This window comes from Podarcis erhardii, assembly GCF_964252035.2.
Source record: "Podarcis erhardii genome assembly, chromosome: 4".
Taxonomy (NCBI): Eukaryota; Metazoa; Chordata; class Lepidosauria; order Squamata; family Lacertidae; genus Podarcis; species Podarcis erhardii.
In genome coordinates this window covers 66,745,803-66,767,514 of record NC_138508.1, presented here as the reverse complement: position 1 = coordinate 66,767,514, position 21,712 = coordinate 66,745,803, and the positions used below count along the sequence as shown (strand labels likewise).

The window sequence follows — 21,712 nt, the reverse complement described above, 5'->3', positions numbered from 1 at the left end:
AATTGGAAAGAAAGCACAGTGTGTACTTTGATAGAGCTCTCATTTCACATTTGTCTCTTAGGACACTTCTCTGTGTTTAAATTTTTGGATTTAATGGCTAAACTTTAGTTTTGTTTAGTTATTTGTTTTTTCTCTCTCCGATTTGATTAATTACACTGCTTTCACTGTTAACAAATAATTGTATCTTGTCTTCAGTTCTCATTTCTAGATACTGCTGTGTTGAAGAAAAGAAAAATCAACAGAATATAGTGGTACCTCAGGTTAAGTACTTAATTCGTTCTGGAGGTCCGTACTTAACCTGAAACTGTTCTTAACCTGAAGCACCACTTTAGCTAATGGGGCCCCCGCCGTGCCGCCGGAGCACGGTTTCTGTTCTCATCCTGAAGCAAAGTTCTTAACCTGAAGCACTATTTCTGGGTTAGCGGAGTCTATAACCTGAAGCATATGTAACCTGAGGTACCACTGTATAAGGAAATAAATGTTGCAAGGGCTAAAACCCACTGCATTTTGTTTTGTTATCTCTCTCTCATACACACATGGAATGTCAGTGAGTCAAATACTTCTAACCTATCATTTAATTTGATTAAATTCATATGTTAGCATATTTGAAAATCTTGATATGCATGTTACTTAGTAGAAGGAACTGCAAAATAACTTACAGTTTAAAAACAATCACTTTTTGTTAGAAGGAAAGGTCATCTTTAATATTTGCTTTTTCATTCCACATTATACGATAAAGCCAAGAACCAAAACAAATGAAGCATGTCCAGGGAAAATGAGCTACAACTGTTCAATTGAAATGTCAGCTAATTTAACTAGTTAAAAATTTTCATGTTCTTTGGCCCTCCCAATGTTGTCGGATTACAACTGTCATCTTCCCTGACCACTGGCTATGCTTTCTAGAGTTGATGGAAGTTGTAGTCCAACAACATCTGGTCTGCCAACTCAACCTATATTGCATATTAAATATGGTGAGCCAGTAGGAATGAAAACAATATGGTTCTGCTTCCATATTCAACATGACCGAAGGCAGAGGCAACCCATTTGAGGTTAGTTTCTGGTGGATCCTTGAACCCACTAGCACAGGTTTTACTGACTGAAGAACAAAGGAGCAGGGAGGTGAGGAAACCTGAACAGGAGATATATCACCGTGACATTGGATCCTAGTCATATGGAAGTGACAACCATGTCTCAGAACTTCATTATCATGTTTCTGATACAAATGTGCTGCACTGCATGTTGAAATAGATAATAGATTTCCTTTCAATTTAGCCACCTTATTTCCTGTCATGCAACAGCTCAGTAGCCTCTAAACAAGTTTCTGAAAGATTTCATTTAATTTGATCTTATCTGATGCTCACTGACCTAGTTTTCAGTCTCTTGGAAAAAAGAAAGACATAGTTACATGTTTTGTATGTGTGCTCAGAAAATACTCAAAAATAGCAACTCTTGCACATAAAGTGTCAACATTGTGCTTATTAATGAGGAGAGAAAAATTCTCATATTGATTTACAGAAACTATTCTTTAAATACTTATTCCTCTGAATAACTTCCATGCCTAAATGTTTCAAAATCCAACTCCACCAATCATGAGTTAAATTATTTGGAAAGGTTTCCCTCTATTTTCTTGATTCAAAACATCAGCAGAAGCCATTTCTAGTTCTGAGAGCAGGCACTTATCTCCACACAACTTACACATGATATAGAAGATTATACCGGAATAACAGGCTTGAAGAGTGTCAAATGGACACTGGTGATTTCAAAGCAATATTTGGAACTTTGTCATTTTATTGCAATAAAGGATTACACAATCCCTCTCGGCTGTTCCACCGCCCTCAGAAGTGCAGGGGGTGGCAGCCTAGGAGAAGGTATTTTCTGCCCCACCCCCTGAATTATGGAACTCCCTTCCCATAGAAGTGTGTATGGCACCTTCATTATACAGCTTTCGGCGAATGCTGAAGACGCACCCCTTTGCCCTGACTTTTGACACTTGAGGACACACCTTATTTCTGTAATTTTGTTTAAAAGTTGTTTAAAATATTGTGTTTTAATTGTTGTGACCTGCCCTGGGACCTTGGGGTGAAGGGCAGGTAATAAATGTTAATAATAATGAAAACAATAATTTTAAAAATCAAAGCATACCTATTTCTGTGTGATTGTGAGTTGGCATGTATCAAGTGATGGGGAGAATTTGTGGTAGGGCTGTAGCAAATCCCATCTCATTGATTTGCTCAATTGGAAGGGCGAGTTTACATAGACCTTCTGCTCCCCGTAATAGCAATTTCAGGAGGGGAGGGATGTATATCATGGCAGCAGCTATGGCTTCCTATACATTTTCTTTCTCTCTCAACAGTTTAGAAGTCACCAGGGCTCTCGGCTGCCATGCTTCTCTTCCCAGATCCCCCTGGGATTGATGTTAGCATAGCCACACTCCTATTGTCAAGTTTCCTTCCTAGAGTGCCTTGGGGGTTATGTTAGCAGGGACATGCCAGTGTCAACACATTCTGGGACACTGTGGTGAGGAAGCTTGGCAGTCAGAGCTCAGCTACTGAAGCTGCCATCAGAGAAGGCAGCTTTTAAATGGAAATCAAGTGAGAATAATATGATCTCTATTGTGGTACATGCCTCCTCCCTCTGAAAACTGTTGGGGTATGTGTGTCAGAACTGTGATCAATAATAATTTTCTATACAGTAATCAGTGTTCGAAACTCCCATTGTTCCAGGCGTGTTTTGCGAGAGGGAATTTCATTAGTGTGAGCAGTTTCTGAGCTCTGGGTGCAGTACTGCGGCTAAGATTGCAGAGTGGAAGGAAAGGGGGACCAGAAAACCAGAAGGAAAACTGTGAGACTTTTTGAAAGACACAATTAATGTTTTACCTGTGACACATAATGCTTCTGAAGAATAACCAGCCTAAAAACTTTGCCTTATGGTCACACACAAGCACTCAATTAGATTATCAAGTGTCAACTGCATTTTCATATGAAAACACATGACTTACAAAAAAACCCAGAAAAATTACAATTACCTTATTGACAAGGGTGACAATATCCCCTTCTTTGATTGTCAGTTCATCTTCATTCTGTGCTTCGTATGAAAATAAAACTTTGCAATATTCCTTTACTGAAAGAAAAACAGCAACAACAACAACAACAGTGTATTTCAATATACTGTCCTACCAAAACGCCCATGTAATTTTGAAACAAACGTATTTCCCAATATTTTTTCTAGGCAGCTGGTTTTAAAAATGGATGAAGCACTTTAGCAGATAGAGAAAAATAATGATTATTTCTGTAGAAACAGTCATTTGATAAAATTATTGTAGCCAGAACCATTCCATTAAAATACTTTAATTGGAAAGGCTGTGCTCATTTCTCATTCACACTAAGGCTGGGTGCAGCCACTTCCCATGGGGAATAACAGAGCCTTGCTATGCACATAGTCAAGTGGGAGGTCACCATTAACATTTTTAAATAAATAGTTTTTACTACACAAACACATAACAATTCAACATAAACATTCATATTATGCCGTTACAAAAAAATTATAACATTTATAGAAAAGAGAAGGCATTAGGGTTTTTTTTGATATGTAGGAGTACTGCATATTTTAACCAAGTAAAGGGACATGAGTGGATGGGAGATATGGGAGACAAGTACAGACCTCCCATTCCCCATAGTGGTCAGCTGAGCATGTCAAGAATAAATACAGTGGTGCCCCACAAGACGAATGCCTCGCAAGACGAAAAACTTGCTAGACGAAAGGGTTTTCCGTTTTTCGAGGTGCTTCGCAAGACGAATTTCCCTATGGGCTTGCTTCGCAAGACGAAAACGTTTTGCGGATTTGCTTCCTTTTTCGTAAAACTGTTAATACCCTGGCAATCCGCGCTCCGCAAGACGAAAAAATCGCAAGACGAAGCGACTCGCGGAACGAATTAATTTCGTCTTGCGAGGCACCACTGTAAGCAGTAAAGCTTATGCCCTATGATTTCTATTTGGAAATGTGTGCACATGAATCTTACTAATGATCATTCTTATACTTCAGTTCTATTTCCTCTCTTCCTTTGATTTGTTACCACAAGAAAGAATTGCTAATACTAATAATTCAACATTTTAAGTAACATAATTAAACCACTGATTTCCAAAAGTGTCTTTTTTTAAAAGGGGGCAGCAGCTATTAGCAACAATCTTGTCTAAGTAGATAAGTATGTAAAGTATGAAAAACTGACAATAATTTAGACACCAATAATTTAGACATCCAAAGAAGCAAAGGTAAGCAAACATTTTTAATTATAGGTTTCAGCCATTATTCATAGTGCTAGAAATACCCTACTATTTTTATTTCCTCTTGGAGACTTTATCATCTGTTTTTCAAACACAGAGAGTAAGTAAGAGGTGTGTGTTTATTTCCCTAAGACACACCTGCAAAATGCACATTTTAAGAGAGAAAAAAACACAAAACAAATTGGATTTCTCTAAGAATTTAAAGTGCAAGTTAATCCAATATTTGGTGGTAGGGATCAGGTTATAATATAAAAGAACAATGCAGGTTTTAAAATCTGTAAAGCAAAATGTCTTCTCTCTCAGCATCTTTAGCCCAAAGCCCTGTGGCATATTTTCTTTATTATTTTTGAAATTAGGAAATTGCTAAGAGATGAAAGTTCGCTAAATTTCCCCAGACACCTAGATGCTCTGAGCACAAAGAGAAGGGAGGGGTATCCCAGCAGCAAGACCTACCCTTTGTCCTGTTGTCCACTTCTATTTTTGCTGGCTCCTGAACTGCTGTGGCTGTGGGTATTCTTTTTCCAACTGTCTGTAAACATATAAACAACTCCTCTTTATTTTATTCTATCTCACCAAAAACTCAGCAAGAAAGTAATGAACATAACGTCACAATTCATGTCATTGTTCAATCCTTTTTTTAAAAAAAAAAAAAGATTAATTATTGATGTTATTCCCTCAGGCCTTACCTGCCAGAATTCCTTTAAGAAATATAATTGTTTAGTTAACTGTCCCCTTGTGACCTTATAATTACATCCCATTCTGCGCCAATGAATTTCTATCCCTGTAATCATATGAAATATAAAGCTCTGCTGACAAGTGAATATCCCATCACAAGCACTTGTACATGGTATGCAGTAATAATTGACTATTAAATACTTCCAATCATTCCAAAATGTTTCACTTGGGAGTAAAAAGCTGCGGATATAAGTTGTCAAATAGCTACACCCAAAAGAAACAACACTGCATACATTAATTGGTATATGGAACCCAGTGATGTGAGCAGCATTTGGTCAGATGCAATAACTACCAATGAAGTTCTGGTATTCAAAGTAGCAACTTCAGTTGAACAATTTGAGATAGGATTATTGACTTTTATATCTATAGGCAAGTGGGGTTAAGCAGGACACTGAGCTTTGGAGCAGCCCACCTTCTTGAGAATTGACAAGACATTGACCTTTCCTGAAAATAAAATAAACAGCAGACGAACAAAATGCTATATAAAAGACCAAAACAGAGTTATTCACTTGCAGAGGTCTACCTTCTCCTTCCCCTTTTTTTCCTTTTACACTATCATCTAAACACACATAGCCCAGATTTTAGTTGTGGAAGAACATTTTTCAGAATTCATTAGGCAGAAGCAGAGGATCTCAAATGAGATAATCCAAAATTTATGAGGGTGTCGGGCAAATCTGTCTGATGAACTAATTTAATTAATTAGCTAAAATGGTTGCATAAAAGAACGCATGGTGGCAAGGGAGCAAATTGTCTTCTGGCAGGCTGTTTGTATGAAAAGCGAAATAGTTGATTTATGCTTGAAGGGGCAAAAAGGTGATCCTGCCAATTAAGTCCATTTGTTTTTATACTGATGTCATCTGCCAGAAGGGTTGCCAGATGTTTTTTCTTAATGTGTCTTTTGTTTGAAGTATTGGTTCTTACTCCAGATTAAGAGCCCCACTTAACAGAATGCCCCTCATTTCATCTCTGCCACATTATGTTTCTGACATCTCATATAATACAGAGTACTATTTTTGCAACCAACTATATTGCCCTCTGATGTTACACAGAGGACACATGAATGCTGTGGTTCTTTAAAAGTCCTTGCCATTCTCAGAAGCATTTCAAAACACAACACACCAAGCGCCTCTCATCTCAGGTGTCTGAATTTGAACCTTTCACTATCATCAGGCTTAAGAAAGAAACAAATAAAAATAAAGGTGAAAGTAGGGGAGATTTCCGGCTAAGGGCTCTTTGAGATCTTTTATCCTCCCATTCTATATCACAATGAAAAGTCACACAAAATTTACACTGGTAGGCCTCAATGATTATGGAAATCAAAAGATACTTTTCCCGTGTTCAATAATGGCTTCAAATACATCATAAATTAAGCCAGCACAATGGCATGGTAATTTTAAAACTATCCAAAGAACTCTAAGATTAAAATGGGGTGGGGCACAGAATGCAAAAGGAAACTGTGTGCACTATAATATGATTTGGACAGGATTACTGCAAACAACACCCATATTAATCTTGGCGTACATTTGTGGTTTGTTATATCAAGTAACAGCGTATCTACATGTTCTAGACTTCAATATCAACTCCTAGCTTCTTATTTGCACGTATTTTAAACACAGAACACTTTTGATTCAGAGATTCTAAGACTAAAAATTATACTCTTTACATCACACTCTTCTTCGGACATGATAATTATGTGGAAAATGCAGGAAGCACAATGGTATCCTGCTTCCTGTTTATGCCCTCTGTGTTTTCCAAATTAGAACTTTCACATTCCCACCTCAAATGTGGAGATATGAAAGTTCTATTTTAGACAAGAAGAGTGAGGAAACGAAGAACACATGAAATTTGCACGTTCTACTCCACAGCATTATCACATCTCAAGATGCTTAAAACAGATTTTTCATTATTATTTGTCATTTATTATTATTTGGCCTGTTCTGATGAATGTACCAGCTATATGGAACAGGGGAGCCTGACGAAACCTATCAACACAGCTCTTCAAAAATATGATTCAGATTCCACTTAAAGTCTAGGTATCATCTGTCCATTTAGACTTACGTGTTTTATATTTTTAGCATGTAGGGCTTACAAGGAAGGAGTTGCCCACACATGGATGTCCAATGGAACAGGTGGTTGTGGTTTATGGTCTGACCAGCTGCAGTCCCACTCTCTCACCAAATGCGGTTGGCAAGTTCATCAGAAGTGGCTCACTGGTTATCCCAGTAGCAATATAGAGTATACAGAGGGGGAAAGAAGAGCTGCTGCTATAGTTTAACTTGATTTATGTTCTTTAACTGTGCTGCACATTATTTAACCTTAGCTAGATAGAAATATTTTATCTATTTATTTACAAAATACCCTACATTACATAGTAATCACAGGGCCTTTTCAACATAGTATAAAGCGCAGATGTCTTCTAAAAGTTTGGTAGTTATTTTTCTTTTTTACATCTGGTGGGAGGGTGTTCCACAGGGCGGGTGCCACTACTGAGAAGGCCTTCTGCCTGGTTCCCTGTAACTTGGCTTCTCGCAGCGAGTGAACCGCCAGAAGGCCCTCGGTGCTGGACCTCAGTGGACCTCAGTGTCCGGGCAGAACGATGGAGGTGGAGACGCTTCATCGTTCCTCCAACACCTTGAGACCCCAGTAATGCCCTAACCGTCTATGCCTCTGGGGGGGAAATGGCACAGTAAAGGCACCCCTACAGAGAAGACTCTATTCCCAATGTCATTCCATAGAGGGCGACATCCATAACTTTTGCCTACATGAGATGGGGTACCAGAGGCTCTCCAGATGTTGTTGACGACAACTCTCATCATCGCAGACTGCTGGCCATGCTGGCTGAGGCTCATGGCAGCTGGAGCAAACTATTGTAATGTACAACTACCCTTTAGACAAATAGCTACTAGAATTAAATCATCTTAGAATCTAGGACCTAGATGATCCAGTGGCAAAGAAATAAGAAGATATCACAAGATTTTGAGAAAAATAAGAAATCTATGAAATACAAGAAATGTGAAGTGTTGCATTTAAGCCTAATAGCAGATGTTTGAAAGCAAAGTTGGATTTGCTGTGGGGTTTTCTATACCTTACAGCAGGCATAGGCAAACTCTGGCCCTCCAGATGTTAGGGACTACAATTCCCATCATCCCTGACCACTGGTCCTATTAGCTAGGGATGATGGGAATTGTAGTCCCAAACATCTGGAGGGCTGGAGTTTGCCTAAGCCTGCCTTACAGGCTTGTGTCTGAACTAAATACTACTGCCTCTGTCCATGGAGGAAAATATACATAACAGTAATCTATCAGTAAGCAAATGACACAGACTAGTAGTTAATACTTTAAATAATGGAAGAAAACTGGTTACCATTCTTTCCTCTGCCTACTACTTTTTTTAAGATAGCTATTCCACCCAGTGATATATTTTCTTTTGCTACCTGGATAAAAATATCCAATGTTGTTGAAGTGATCTGAGCACAGACTTCCAAATTACATGTTGCTAAGTATAATACTAAGCACTAATTTATAGGGTGAGAGGAGCTGGGGTAAACTATGCAGTACAGTAGCTAGAAGGAAAGGTATGGCAGGTGTCTCATTCAGAAATCCTATAATCCTGTTTTAGTTAGCTGTTTACCAGTTATTCTGGAAAGAGAGAGGCCCTTGTACTATATTTTATTCCATGTTGCTTAAAAAAAGTGATATTATATATATATATATATATATATATATATTCAACTGGGAAATACTATGTTTGCTTTCTACCATTATATAGACTCTTCTGTCTCCTCCGTACATTCCTCGTTGATGAAAATAGCACAGAAGAGAGCATTAGAACCTTTATGCATTAGATTGAAATACTACTAACCTAATGAAGAAATGGCAAATAATACCCTTTGGCCAATATCGTATTTTAATCATTTGTCTCTAGAACTTTAATGAAATTGGGGTGCAGTGATTATCATCTGTCTACTTATTTCTTGCTCACATCAAGTCTAGTTAGTCTCTGAAATTTCTTGGGAGTACCAGTCCTAAATCAACAACAGTTGTTTTCTGACATACAGTGGTGCCTCGCAAGACGAAAAGAATCCGTTCTGCGATTCTCTTCGTCTAGCGGTTTTTTCGTCTTGCGAAGCAAGCCCATTGATGGCTTAGCGGATTAGCGCTATTAGCGGCTTAGCGGCTTTTAGCGGCTTAGCGGATCAGCTGATAAGCGGCTTAGCGGCTTAGAAAAGGGGGGGGGGAGGAAAAAAACCCCCGCAGGAACTCGCAATACATTTTCGTCTTGCGAAGCAAGCCCATAGGGAAATTCGTTTTGCAAAGCGCCTCCAAAACGGAAAACCCTTTCGTCTAGCGGGTTTTCCGTCTTGCGAGGTGTTCGTCTTGCGGGGCACCACTGTATATATTGTAGTCTACATTAAATCAAATTGTACTTTGAGAGCAGTGAACACAACCATCAGGCCTGTGTCAGAGGCTTGAAATTAATGCCTAGGTTGAGCAGTTCTCTGTTCTCAGCTAGTCATGTGCACTCATAAGAGGAATCTGGCCAGCATCCTGCTCTCACAGTGGCCACTGACCAATCACAATATGTAAGCTTTTTCAACGCAACTTAAAATGTAAGTATGCAGTACACAAAGCTTAATCATATGAATAGCAGATGCTGCACACATGACGGGCCGACAATTGGCAGTGAACTGACATATATTGAGTCCACTGAATTAACCCAGCCCCAAACTGTAACTTCATTTAGTATAGGTTAGATACAGAATATAAGAACAATGAGAATCAATTATCAATCAAACTTCCAAACCATATTGAGAATCTGTCAAATTGAGACTTCCAGCCATGTTTGCATTGTTCAAACAAATATACAAGCAACTATATGCTTTGGGAGAAAATGTTAGAAGCAGCAGTTGTGGAAGTCTGCTCTCAGGCAGAGAGTACTGAATGCACTTTAAGCACAAAGAGGGTGCTTTGGTCCTCATATGTTGTTCCCACTACACTTTGCTAATGAACCACTGTAGAACTAGCATAGACAATGAAATCTGCACAACTGACTTCCCGTTGTGTGGAGCAAAGGTACCCATGTCCACCAGAGAGCGTACTCCCCCTGTGGTCACCACTGTGAATTACAGCACCCAGCGGTGCCAGGTATATCGGGCAGAGGGGGCTTCAGTTCCCCCAGTATTTTTTGGCAAGGGGCAGCACCCCCCCCCCATATTGAGGGGGCCACCATGCCCTGCCACTGCTGGAGCCAGGTGGCGGCTGGGGCAAGCGTGGAGAACAATCTCCGCACTTGCTCACCCCAACAATTGCCCACGCTCATCCCATCCACAGGGTGGGCGCCACAACCAAGAAGGCCCTCTGCCTGGTTCCTTGTAACTTCATTTTGTGAGTGAAGCATTTCACACAGGGGTTTTTTATAACAACTGCAACAAATCCTTTTCTCTTATATTAGAAAAAAGTTGGTCTGTCTTGTTCCAAAATTATGTACAAGAGCGATAGTCTCAAAAGCCATTTTGGCATATAAGCGGTATGTTAAAAATTATAACCATCATCCTCTTGTCTGTTTTAGTTTGCTAATCTCTCAATTATTGCTTATGGTTAAGAAATGTAAACTTCTTCCACTCAGGAGGTTTTACTGAGATTTATCTATCCAGATGATGTGGGATGCAGGAAGGGGACAGCAGCAATTCAGACAGAGCAGATGCGGTCAGAACAAGCAGAGCAAATCTTATTAAAATCACAGACAAACAAGAATGCCAATGACACAAAGTTAAAGGAAGAAAAGGAGAAGCCCAGTCAGTACATTACACTCTCCATTGCTCCCTGATAAAGAAGCAAAACCAAAAAGATCAGAAAATTAAATGAAATAAATAAAACATAAATCAAAAGCTCTTGGATTGCTTGGATTTGCTAAACTGATGCAAAAAAATATGGAATATGCTGCAAACTGTCAACACCCAATAATAACGATTCTAATTAAACCTACATCATTTTGCAAATTACACATCACTGGAGTTTCAGAGATATTGCCTAGCTTTTTGTTTACAGAGGTGTACAGAAACAAGCAGAACTAGAATCTTACTGTCAAACTAGTTGTTGCATCAACAGTCACGCCTATTATTCACATGCCTGACACATTCACATCAAAACGGGCCTTTTTCTAAGTAAAATGTATAACTGAGCCGTGGGATGTCTTCCTTCACACACATAGCATATGCCACTACAACACACCTGGGGATTTTGCTTGTGCACGTGCATGCTTTGTTGCTTGGAGTCACATTTCATAACATTTGGAAGCCTGCACAACGTGGGAGGAAATCTGCAGAACTGAAAATCTGACAACACTAATACAGCAGAGAAGTGCCTTAAGCATGTTTCCAATGCTAATCGTTGCTAATCTAACTTCTCTTTTTGGTGAGCCCATAGAAGACTACAAGAAGTAGTAAAGAGATGCAGGTAATCCTCCCAAAATATTTACTGTCATCTTAACTTGCTCTCCAAACTTTCAGTTATAAGATCCTATAATGTACTGACTTTTTTTTATTTTAAAGAAGGCTTAAAGGTGGTTAAAGAAGCATCTTGCATTTGCTAGCAGACAGCAAAAGCTATTTTGGGGCTGCTCATCCATCCATGTGCAGAAAAGTATATTTTCAAGTAATATCCCTCTGAACCCACATGTAACTCCTATGACACAGTTACATGGTATTCAGCAAGCAGAGGAAACTGAGCCTACATTCACATGGCAGTTTGCTCTGTTTCTCCAACGATTTCCTGTTATTTTCCACATTATATTTGAGCTTTCACACAATGAAAAAACCCACTTCCAGAAATCTATTGGAACATAATGGAAGTTACAGCTATTTCCTGCCATTTTCATGGTTGAACCTTGAGGGAACACAAGCATGCTTGGGTGGAAATGGTGGAGTAGTAACAATGATGTTCATAGTTGTGTCACACCACTCCTGCGGGTGGTGAATGAAATTTTGTGCAACATGCTGGTGTATTGATCAAAAATCCATAGTTCCATAGCACAACAGGTACTGCAGTGTGAAAGGAACATGAGAAAAAAGTTCTAGTTGGGAAAATAATCGCACTCTCCTAAAAAGGGTACTCTGCTATCTCCTGCAACAAAATATGTGCAAAGTGTTGCTATGTGAATAGCAATAGTGTATGGTTCATTATCTCACCAACTGTCATAACTTCTAACTTGGCTGAAGCATATGGATGTATAGGGTGTTAGGTGAGGGGTAGTACTTCTGTTGAGGGACGCATGGTGCTTCTTCTGGGATAGGTTATCTACCTTTGGTCCTCACTCAGCACTCAGCTCTTGCCTGTGGTTCCTAGAAGCTGTCAGCATGAAAAAGCCTCTGCAACACCCCGGGAAATGGCTTTGACTGACCAGCTAAACCAGGTGAGGGTAGCCAATGGGTCTCAAACCCTCGGTAATGGACTTTCCGTGCATACAAATAAAGTCTCTTTTGGATTGAGCAGACGAGACTCTGAAAAAACAAGCTCCGTTAGTTACAGGACACACGGTAAGTACCCTGTGGAACTCCACAAGGTAACACTTATGGGTCAGAACAGGAGGCTTCTAAAACTAGGTTCTGAAATTTGCATGTCATGTAGGAATGGAACCACTGCAGAGCAATAAATGTATCTTTTCCCCAAACTTGCCACATAGCCCATGACTGATGGTACCAGAATCCAGTAAAATTAGCACGGTCTCCCAGTTTATCTACTGCCAAAGGAAATCTACTAAAATGGCAAAACCAATTTCTTTTCTAAGACCAGTCTTGAAACTTGACTAAAATGGATCTAGTAGCAATCATCCAAAGTGACTGTGGTAAAAATAAGCCTGTGGTGGGTGAAGTATGGAGAGATGGCAATCCAAAAAAAGTAGATAATATAATACAACTCTGCTATTTAAAATTGAATGAACCTCGGATTATACAACTGAACAGAAATACAATAAAATATCAAATAGAAACTTCAAAACAGCAAAACAACACTTCAAAAATCCATTAAAAATCATGAAAGGTCAGGAACAACTTCAAATCTAAAACTTCAACAGCAGCTATGCAGCACATCCAATGTATCAATGGTCTATTTTTCTCTCTAACTGGTCTTCAGTGGTGACCCTTGGTCCAATAATATTTCCAAAATGCTATTTCATGCACTAATACAGTGACCCGCAGCATGTTTCATTGAAAATAAATTCTACTGAAATTGAAGTGGATTGATTCCACTTAAGAGTTTAGAATCAGAACATTTTTCTGCGTAAACCTATTCATGTCAACCATACACTGTGTTGAATATGCCTTCAAAGGGTATGAAGTTTGCACTCAAACATACACACACTCATTCATTCCTTCTCTTCCATCTGCTTACTTCTCTATTTCCCCTTTCCTCTGGTTCTGTTTTTCCCCTGGGGTAATATGCTCCCATCTTCCCTGCCCACCTCCAATACAGTTTCCTCCTCTCTGCATCACTCCCTGCCTGTGGGATTTGTGTATGTCTGCGTGCACATGCTTGAGGTTTTTTATATATAAAATAAAATAACATCTGTGTGAATGTGTAACATTAATGAACAGTGAAAAAGGAAATAGGCAGCCCACACATTTTCCAGACTCATCCAAGAGTTAGCTTCTTCCATTGGCTATGAAAAGGAGTAAGGACTGCTGAGAATCTGTCAGCTGCTCTGAAATGTGCAATATGAACTTCAGATGTCTATTAAGTTATCTTAATATTCCTCTACAGCATGTCTACGAAGAGGATGACAAGGGAGCAATTGGGCTTGTGTGCAAGGACTGGGACCTTCATTGTATAGCCATATTGCTGCAGTAGAAGTCCAGAGCTGAAAACTGTACCACAACGATTACAGTGGTACCTTGGGTTAAGTACTTAATTCATCATGGAGGTCTGTTCTTAACCTGAAACTGTCCTTAACCTGAAGTACCACTTTAGCTAATGGGGCCTCCTGCTGCCGCCGCGCTGCCAGTGCACAATTTCTGTTCTCATCCTGAAGCAAAGTTCTTAACCTGAGGTACTATTTCTGGGTTAGCAGACTCTGTAACCTGAAGGGTATGTAACCCGAGGTACCACTGTACAGAGTTTCATTTGAGCAGGTCCAAGTTGAAACCTCAATGGATGTTATTACGATTGCTCCACTTTTCCAACATTATTAGTGCGGTGAGAATGAAGACCTCAACTCAATGTTTCTGAACACAATCCACCAGGAACCTTTTGCACAGACCTCTTTTAAATGAAGCAAGATGGGAAAGGCATAGATAGGCACACTCTTCATTTTAACAGAGCTTGCCTGTAGAAGGAGTGGTTCCAGGTGAATTGTGTCTGTTTGTGTTGTTGTTAGAAATTAGCAGTGTTTACTTCGATAAAGTAGCACTGAGCATATGTTGAGTTGCATTTCAAAATACCGTACTGTTCGCTCTATAAGACGCACCTGACCACAAGACGCAACTAGTTCTAGAGGAGAACATGAAAAAAAATGTTCTCTCCCTCTCTGCTCAGCGCCTCTCCAGCAAAGCGGGAGGAGAAACGGAAGGGGCTCTGTTTCTCCTCCTGCTTCGCTGAAGGGACGCTGTGCAGCTTTCCCTCTCTGCGCTGAAGAGGCACTGCGCAGCTCTCCCTCTCCATTTCTTCTCCCGCTTCACTGAAGGGGCGCTGCACAGCTCTCTCCCTCTCTGTGCAGCGCCTCTCCAGCAAAAGCGGGAGGAGAAATGGAAGGGGCTCCGCATCTCCTACCGCTTCGATGAAGGGGCGCTGCACAGAGAGGGGAAAGCTGCGCTCCCACTCTGCTCAGGAGGCTTCAGGAGGCTATCGCTGAAGCCAGGAGAGCAATAGAGATCAGTGCGCACCAATCCCTCTTGCTCTCCTGGCTTCAGCGAAAGCTGCGCAGCCTGCATTCGCTCCATAAGACGCACACACATTTCCCCTTACTTTTTAGGAGGGGGAAGCACGTCTTATAGAGCGAAAAATACGGTACGTCCAAAATACCACAGACATTTCAGCGAGCTATGAAAATACTGTCCTTCCATCTAACTCTTTCTTGTTCTCTATTGTTCCCTTATGTACAGGAAGACCCACGGCATATGCAAAGTTGATACATTTATTTAAGGAGCTATGTAGCTTCATTCCATGTTTAAACAGAAGTGACAGACAACTGCTTTTCAAAAATACGAGGATTAGAAATGCATAGATGCATAAATATATTACAAAGTTGGCAAATAATAAAGTTTGTAACTCAAGGCAACTGTTTTGTATAATTACACAAACTCTCAACATCTTAAAAATGGCATTTATCAAACTGGGTTTCAGATGTAAGTCTAATAAGTGACGATATTTTAACCAAAATAGTGATGATATTTTAACCAGAAATAATAATATTTTTCTGGAAGAACAAATAACAGGAACAAATACATTATTTTGGAAGTGGACTTGCTTCCCTATCCTTTCTTTTTCTTTCCTTTTAAATAATGAAATACAGTGGTACCTCGGGTTACATACGCTTCAGGGTACAGACTCCGCTAACCCAGAAATAGTACCTCGGGTTAAGAACTTTGCTTCAGGATGAGAACAGAAATCGTGCTCTGGCGGCGCAGCGGCAGCAGAGGGAGACCCCATTAGCTAAAGTGGTGCTTCAGGTTAAGAACAGTTTCAGATTAAGAACGGACCTCCGGAACAAATTAAATACTTAACCCGAGGTACCACTGTAAGCACATGAAACTCTATGCCTTCCATAGAGACAGTACAAGTTAACTGAATAACAATATTAAAGACAGTTTTAAAAAATCACACTAAAATGAGAATATCATAAAACATCTGTGTACATTTCCTGATCAAAGGGGGGTGGGGAGAAGAGGCAGCCAGAGAGTTCCAGGACAAGTTCTGCCTCTGTAGAGGAGCCACTTATTTTAATATGTTACTTATTACTTCACAAACACAGATGGAGCTGCTTTCAGTGAAAAGTCTCTCACTTCTAACACATCATTTTAAAGCCATGATACAGGCAAAGGCTCTTGTTGCCAAACATCTGTGCTCTACATTACATGACTTAGAATACAGTTGCAGAAATAAACGAAGAAGTTCTTTTTAAAAAATAAGAAAGACATACCTCTTCTCCCATTGTGAAGTAAAGCTGCCTTTCTAGAGATTATAGTAAGCGTTCAAGAGCAGCAAGAGGAGTCCTCCCACTTCCTTGGAAGTGCTGAGCTCACTAAGTCTGGGAGGCCAAGCCTAAAACTGAGTCACACTTTAAGGCCAATGTGAGCTATGAGGAAACAAAGCTTACATTTGTTTACTTGACAGGAAACCTGGAACTTCTTGCAGTTTGCTTCTTGCGAGGCAGTGGTTTTCTCTCCTTTCCAGAGAGAGAAAAGCAAATATAAAAACCCTGGGCTTCTTCTGACAACACATACAGAGAAGCAGAACAGACAGCATGAGGAATGGAGGGTATACTTTTCAGAACTAAAGATAAAGTACTTTTGAAATAAGGCATCCAGAAATGAATCCAGAGAAGAATGCCTTATTTTAATTTTATAAAATGTTATTTTTAAAAAAATGATCAAATGTCTTTGTTCCTGAGAATGTTTTTGTACTGGGGCCAGGGAGCATGATTTCTATGAAGAGCGACTGAAAGGAACAAAGAAGTGCATTATAAATGTTAATTAAGTTATATTGTATACTAGATGATAGATGCGGCTTCTGTAGTGCTACTATAGGAGAAAAGATGGAAATACTAAGGTATGCATAATGCACTAAAGGTAAATGTTAGGAGACCAAACTGGTGAAGAATAATACCCTGATTGAAAACAGACCATGTTTAAATGCATGCAATAACAATTTGATCAGTGCTGCCAATCATGTTTACTTATGCCCTAGGAAGGGGAACACTGAACATTTAATCAACAGAAATAATTACAACCCTGGACTAATTTGTCACACAGACATCAATATGCTCAGCTGAAACTATGCAGTGGAACAGGTTCAGATTTGACTCACACAAGGCAAGAAGCCACCCACACTGAGTCACCAAGCCCAGTTTCCGAAACGATGAGTTTCAGTTCAGGCAACTGATGGAATACACCATTTGGAAACAACTAAAGTCTAGCCTTCTAGTTTTCCAGTAGCTTGTTCTTAAAAATAACTGTACTACATTTTCAGGACGAACTCCATTGGATAAATTGCCAGCCTTGGATTAGATATATCCTGTGAAAGCCTGTAGCTTCCCACTCCAGCACCAACCCAGTAGAATAGCTCACTTACACTATGGGGCTGTCTTACTTCTTTCTTTCCGCTGCCACCACTTATTGTCACCTAGGGCAAGGACTGTAGGACTCCCACTGTCATACTGTAATCTACTGGGGAGGAGGGAGTCCAGACAAATTCAAAGTCTGATGATTTCAGCCCATCATCCTTCCTGTGCTCCAAGGCACTTTAAAACAGCAGTATAGCCCAAAGGTCAAAACAACATGGGGGGAAACAAACAGAAATCAGAAACCAGTACAGCCCAGAAACTCATTTTAGAAATTTATTTGGAAAAGTGGGAGAAACATTGAGTAGCTATCACCAAAACAAAAACACAACACTAAACCAGAAGGTTGGTCTCTCTCATCCGTGGGCAACATCCAATCCATGCAAGTGCTGACAGTCAGCTGACCATCAGGACCTCTGTGCACAGCGTTGTGCAAGCCCCAACGGTCAGATGATCTTTGCAGCTGGCAAGCTGCACAGCACTGTGTAAGATCTGATTGTCGGGGCTTCTGTGCACAGTGCTATGCAAAAATGGGCCACCTGATATCATTGTGATGTGACTGACAGGTGGGTGGCCCTACCCACCTGTCAAACAAGGCTCAAGGGGGTGTGGAGGAGATAAGGATCTGGCCTGCTGGCTGAATCTAATTCCCATCCCTGGTCGGTGTAATTATACGTTAGGCAAACTATCATGCTGAAACTTACTCTTATGATGCCCTCTGCTGTTGGCAACCTCTGGAGTTGGTTGAAGGATGAAGGATGGAGAAATAAAGTGTGTGTGTGTGTGTGTGTGTGTGTGTGTGTGTGAGTGAGTGAGAGAGAGAGAGAGAGAGAGAGAGAGAGAGAGAGATCCACTTGGACTAGATGATCCTTGAATCTATGAAGAAAACTAGAGCAGTACAGTCTGATTCTCATCCTGCTTTTTCTCTTGCACATTAACCTTTCTATGTAGGAAAACCAATCATGGGCTCTTATTGTGGCGGATCCTCTGACCTCTACAGTGACACATACCTACATTTGAACTCAAATGAATGTTGGAGGGAGAAGGTGTGGAACAAAGTCATTTTCTGATAAAACACTCTACTTTAAAATAATTGCTCAATGGATAAGATTGGTTTTCCAAGCTGCTATTCTTGTAAAATAACTGTTAAGATAGAGGAACTGATAAAGTAAATCAGAAGCAACTGTATTATCTACTGTTTTAATCCTAGTACTCACGTTTTCCAAGAGCATTTTTCATCTAAATTTGTGGTCTTTGAGCAGGAGCAGTGGTACATGTGCCACAACTGCTTGTCAATTTTCACCCCTGCAATTTCTGTCATCTCAAACACAGATTTTTTTGAAACGGTGTGTGTGTGTGTCTTCTGAAGTAGTCCAACACATCAACTTCAATGAAATGGACATATTTTCATAACATCTGGTCCTTGACTCTTGTAAAGTGAGCAGCATCATGGATAGCAGACTGCAGTTATTGTTTCAAGAATCTGTTTTTGTCTATAAACTAAGATGGGGAATTGTTATGGTGTTGAATCTCATAGCAGTTCAAGTGGCACCCTTTTTTTTATCAGACATCACACCCTACTTTACTATCCATTTCCACTGACACGTAATGCTAAATAGAGCTTGTGAACCCCACTCATGTGATCATATACTAAATGAGAATGAATGCACACACATATTCAGGTGTTTGTTTAAATTAAAAACCAGATCTCAACTGAGTTATACCTGATATTCTTTAGACAGTGAAGACAAATATTTGTAAAACTTACTGCTGCGCTAACAATTGTACAGTGTTCCTTTGCAATATTCTACTACTTCTCCAAACCTCTGGTCTAAAAGTAGTTTCACAACATGAGTTGGTTTGCAAAATCAGCTTTGCACAAGAGGGTATAATGATCTCTTAGAAAAGGAAATTCTTGGAAGAGTTGTTTGCTTTCCAAGACTCATCATCATCTAAGGAACATGAACAGGATTCTGTTTGTATAGTTAGACTGTTATAAATAGAAAAGAGAACATTTATTGAGAGTGCAGTTTTCATGTCGGGAAGGGAAAATATACCTCACTTTAAAGCTATTATTCATCATGTAATTCTATCGTATAGAAATCAATTTATTGATCTTTTCTTAAGATGTGTGTAAGCAGAAGTGAAATGCCTACTGTTAGAAAATCCCATAAACTCTAGACAGCACCAAGTAGCCCTTAAGAGCATATGAAATTTCAGGAGTGATATGAATATGATAAAAAATCAATTTGCTGCAAAAAGAGATTTTGTAAGCCAAGTGGCCCTTAAGTGCATTTGAAGGAGTGGTAGGAACCTAACAATCAATTTGCTGTGAGAAAAAGGGATTTTGAAAGAAAAGTGAACCTTAGGAACTAATACAGATGGTTTGTGCTCTAGCTAAACTATGGTTTAGTGCTGCATGGATGAGGCCCAAGGAGCCCAAGGAAAGGACTGCTGGGTTTGTGTGCTTCTTTCCTTGTTACAGAGAAGGAGGATTTCAGTTGAGTTTAGTTTCAATTTTTACAAATATTGGCTAATATTGGCTGTTGGATGGGAGGAATGGAGCACAATCATGTGGTAGGGGGCGTGAGAGTATATTAAACCAGTTATTGGAGGCTGTGGTCAAAGGAACAGATTAAAGTTAGATCCAGATAAGATGAAAGTGAAGTTCATAGAATCATAGAATAGAATCATAGAATCATAGAGTTGGAAGAGACCCCAAGGGCCATCGAGTCCAACCCGCTGCCAAGTAGGAAACACCATCAGAGCACTCCTGACATATGGTTGTCAAGCCTCTGCTTAAAGACCTCCAAAGAAGGAGACTCCACCACACTCCTTGGCAGCAAATTCCACTGTCGAACAGCTCTTACTGTCAGGAAGTTCTTCCTAATGTTTAGGTGGAATCTTCTTTCTTGTAGTTTGGATCCATTGCTCAGTGTCCGCTTCTCTGGAGCAGCAGAAAACAACCTTTCTCCCTCCTCTATGTGACATCCTTTTATATATTTGAACATGGCTATCATATCACCCCTTAACCTCCTCTTCTCCAGGCTAAACATGCCCAGCTCCCTTAGCCGTTCCTCATAAGGCATCCTTTCCAGGCCTTTGACCATTTTGGTTGCCCTCCTCTGGACACGTTCCAGTTTGTCAGTGTCCTTCTTGAACTGTGGTGCCCAGAACTGGACACAGTACTCCAGGTGAGGTCTGACCAGAGCAGAATACAGTGGCACTATTACTTCCCTTGATCTAGATGCTATACTCCTATTGATGCAGCCCAGAATTGCATTGGCTTTTTTAGCTGCCGCATCACACTGTTGGCTCATGTCAAGTTTGTGGTCAACCAAGACTCCTAGATCCTTTTCACATGTACTGCTCTCAAGCCAGGTGTCACCCATCTTGTATTTGTGCCTCTCATTTTTTTTTGCCCAAGTGCAATACTTTACATTTCTCCCTGTTAAAATTCATCTTGTTTGTTTTGGCCCAGTCCTCTAATCTGTCAAGGTCGTTTTGAAGTGTGATCCTGTCCTCTGGGGTGTTAGCCACCCCTCCCAGTTTGGTGTCATCTGCAAATTTGATCAGGATGCCCATGAGTCCATCATCCAAGTCATTGATAAAGATGTTGAATAAGACCGGGCCCAAGACAGAACCCTGTGGCACCCCACTAGTCACTCTTCTCCAGGATGAAGAGGAACCATTGATGAGCACCCTTTGGGTTCGGTCAGTCAGTTGATGAAGAATGAAAATAGATTATGTAACAAAATGGTTGGTCTCCCATGTTACACTAAACAATAGTTTAGTGGATCATGCTTAAGTTGCAATGAGCATGAGTAAAGCCTCAGGTCAAGAGCTCCCACCTTCCTGTGAGCCCAGGAGAAGGACCTCTGCAGTATTAGTTTTGGTTTCAAACAATCAAGGCTCACTGTTTTTTTAGCAACCTCAGACAGTGATTTAAAACAAATTCTTCTGAGTGAAAGAAGCTAGTATCAAAACCCACGATGTGAAGTTAGCTCATTCAGAAACTGACCAGACTACATACACACATATGTAAACCTTATAGATTTTTAGCACACCTACAGAGTTATTTCTTTAAAACACACACACACACACACACACACACACTCATCAGCATGCTTTTAATCTCATTCCCACACAGCAAATGGATTAAGTACACTCTACCCACAAGCCTATCAATTGAAGTGTATGACTCTCAGGCAGGATAATTGTATTTCTATCTTTCTTTTTTTAAGAGCGAGACCATTTAGCTAGTGTTAGTTAATCCTTAGATTGAAACCAGCACCTCCACATAACTATGTAGTTAAAACATCAATAACCTGAAGAGTCGCTCAGACTGATCATCTAGTTGCCAATGCAAAACTACCATACTATTATGAAATAATCAATTATTAATTTATATACCACCTACATGCCAA

General features: G+C 40.0%; 1 protein-coding gene across 4 annotated transcripts in view; it reads right to left on the bottom strand.

Moving 5' to 3' along the window:
* Positions 1-21,712, bottom strand: part of SH3KBP1 (SH3 domain containing kinase binding protein 1) — a 140,710-nt gene that overhangs the window by 32,004 nt on the left and 86,994 nt on the right. For all 4 annotated transcript variants that reach the window (XM_081859100.1, XM_081859102.1, XM_081859099.1 and 1 more), the window contains 2 exons: positions 4,734-4,809; positions 3,026-3,120 (listed from right to left, as the gene is read on the bottom strand). In XM_081859100.1, coding sequence (XP_081715226.1) covers positions 3,026-3,120; positions 4,734-4,809 — 171 coding nt within the window. The remainder of the gene's footprint in view (positions 1-3,025; positions 3,121-4,733; positions 4,810-21,712) is intronic.